Below are 2,597 nucleotides of genomic sequence, written 5' to 3'. Positions count from 1 at the left end.
ATTGGTGGACACATAGGTGCATTCTATATCTTTGCTATTGTGAATAGTACTACAATAAACATAAGAGTGCAGGTGATTTTTGGTATAATGATTTCTTTCTTTCTTCTTTCTTCTTTTTTTGAGACGGAGTCTTGCCCTGTTGCCCAGGCTGGAGTGCAATGGTGCAATCTGGACTCACTGCAACCTCTGTCTCCCAGGTTCAAGCAGTTCTCCTGCCTCTACCTCTTGAGTAGCTGGGATTACAGGCCCGCGCCACCACGCCTACCTAATTTGTTGTATCTTTAGGGGTTTCACCATGTTGGCCAGGCGGGTCTCAAACTCCTGACCTCATGATCCACCCACCTCAGCCTCCCAAAGTGGACTACAGGAGTGAGCCACCATTCCCAGCCAATGATTTCTTTTCCTTTGTGTAGATACCCAGTAGTGGAATTGCTGGATTGAATGGTAGTTCTATTTTTAGTTCTTGAGCAATCTCCATAGTGTTTTCCATAGAGGTTGTACTAATTTACATTCCCATCAACAGTATATAAGCATTTTCTTTTTTCCCTTTTCTTGCCATCTGTTATTCTTTGTCTTTACCTAATAACCATTCTGACTGGTGTGAGATGGTGTCTCATTGTTGTTTTCATTTGCATTTCTCCGATGATTACTGATGTTGAGCATTATATGCTTGTTGGCCATTTGTGTGTCTTCTTTTGAAAAATGTCTAATCATGTCTTTTGCCCACTTTTAAATTGGATTGTTTTTCATTTGCTGAGGTGTTTGAGTTCTGCATATCTGCAACTATTATTTCATCTTTGGGGTTCTGTGTGCTATGTGTGGTGACCCTAAAGACCAGAGAGGAAGGTTCTCAGACTTCCTGAGAGCAGACAGATGTCAGGACACTGTGGATATCTGAACTTTATCCAGTGTCTGTGCTCAGAGGCCTGTGGACTGTGTAAACCTAGATAGTTCACAAAGTCCATCAATGCATGCGGCTGTATTTAACCTCCCACATACGGATGCCTAGTCAAGGTGTGAATAGGCCATAGCTTCCTTGGAGTCAGCTTCCGAATTAAATACCAGAGGTGTGGCTTTATCCCAGCTTTTTCTACCCAAATGCTGTTGGTTTCTTTTTAGTGCAGCTACCAGAAATAATTTTTGCATCATTTTCTTTTTCTCACAATGTCACATGTCTAAGAATAATCCCATATTTGAATCTTTAGCTCGGTTTCCTAAGCCCAGGTATAAATCTGGTTTTGCTATCCTGAGGAGCAGTAGAAAGAAGTTGCTGCATCCACCTCAGTAGGTTTACATGGAGATAGAAAATGTCATCGTGTTTGATTATTTGGAGCTTGCCTTGTAGCACTTCACTCTTGAGGAGGGAAATTGGATCTCTGGTGGTTGGTGAAATCTGCTGAAGAATTCACCTTATCATGCATTTTGTTTTACTCACAGAATCATGTCAACCCTGCCATGGACTTCACACAGACTCCACCTGGGATGTTGGCTCTGGACAACATGCTGTACTTTGCCAAGCACCACCAAGATGCCTACATCCGGGTAAGTATGAAGGCCCTTTTCAGATATTGTGTTTCCTACTCAATGTTAATTTCAAATGCACATATACGGAGGGATTAGCTTTAGATGAGTGACCCCATATTTTCTGGCTTTCTTAGTAAACTAAAAAAAAAAAAAAATTCAGAATTGAGATCAATTGGGACTGAAATGGGGATTTTAACTTTTAATTATTTTCTTTTGATGGCGTTAAAAAATACAGTAGATACTGGAAAACCATTTCATATAGTCCAATATTGAATTATGACAAAAACTCTTAAATAACAAGGAACAAAAATGAACTACCTACCAAAAACCTGCATGACTCCAAATTCAGTGGCTGTTTAGTCTGATGCTGGAGGAACAATAAGATAAACAGAAACAAAGAAAAATGGGAGAGATGGGGAAGGCAGAGAAATGCCTTCTTACATTTCACGTCAGACTAGTCAAATTTCAGTCACAAAGGTAGATTAATTTGTGGGTGGAGCAGAAGGAAATGGGGGACTCTATTTTCTCTGTGAAATGGAAGATGCCACCTGCTGACTGGGCAGTGCTGGCATGGAAGAAACCGAGTATGAATGAAGGGAGCCTAAGGTGACAGTGGCAGAGAATGCTCATCTATCAGGGCTACTCGGCTGGAGCCCTGGATTTGTGCTGACACCTCTCCCCTGTCCTCAGGGAGAAGAACCCAGACTCAGTCAAGATGAGGTAGATCCAAGATTGAGATCAGGGAAGGATATGAATAAATGGGGCAGGGGAATTGGTGAGTGATTAAAATGATGACTAGATGTAAGCTTAGAAAGTATTTGATGAACAAGTCACCTAAAGCAGGAAGAGTAAGGCTGAACTTAAAATATAATAAGAGCATGTCCATTAATCTCACATTCTCTGTTGGATTCTCTGTGGCACTGGCTCCCTGGAGACCTGGGTTGGAGTCCTGGCACTATCATCATCCAGTGATGTCAGTGTGGGCAGTTCCTTTGGTCTGGGCTCAAGTTTCCTCTGTAAACCAGAGAGACTTGATGGTTTTAGTTGGGACAGTAATTATTCCCCAGAGAGCA

The 2,597-nt window shown here is 41.7% G+C and overlaps 1 protein-coding gene across 1 annotated transcript in view; it reads right to left on the bottom strand.

Annotated features, from left to right (window-relative positions):
- ELMO1 (engulfment and cell motility 1) overlaps positions 1 to 2,597 on the bottom strand; it is a 588,614-nt gene that overhangs the window by 273,086 nt on the left and 312,931 nt on the right. The window contains 1 exon segment of the mRNA XM_017860159.1: positions 126 to 136. Within this exon segment, the coding sequence (XP_017715648.1) occupies positions 126 to 136 (11 nt within the window).

The sequence above is a fragment of the Rhinopithecus bieti genome, unplaced genomic scaffold (assembly GCF_001698545.2).
Source record: "Rhinopithecus bieti isolate Rb0 unplaced genomic scaffold, ASM169854v2 scaffold_51732, whole genome shotgun sequence".
In the NCBI taxonomy this organism is placed as follows: domain Eukaryota; kingdom Metazoa; phylum Chordata; class Mammalia; order Primates; family Cercopithecidae; genus Rhinopithecus; species Rhinopithecus bieti.
The sequence above is the reverse complement of the archived record's forward strand: the minus strand, read 5'-3'. Positions and strand labels throughout refer to the sequence as shown.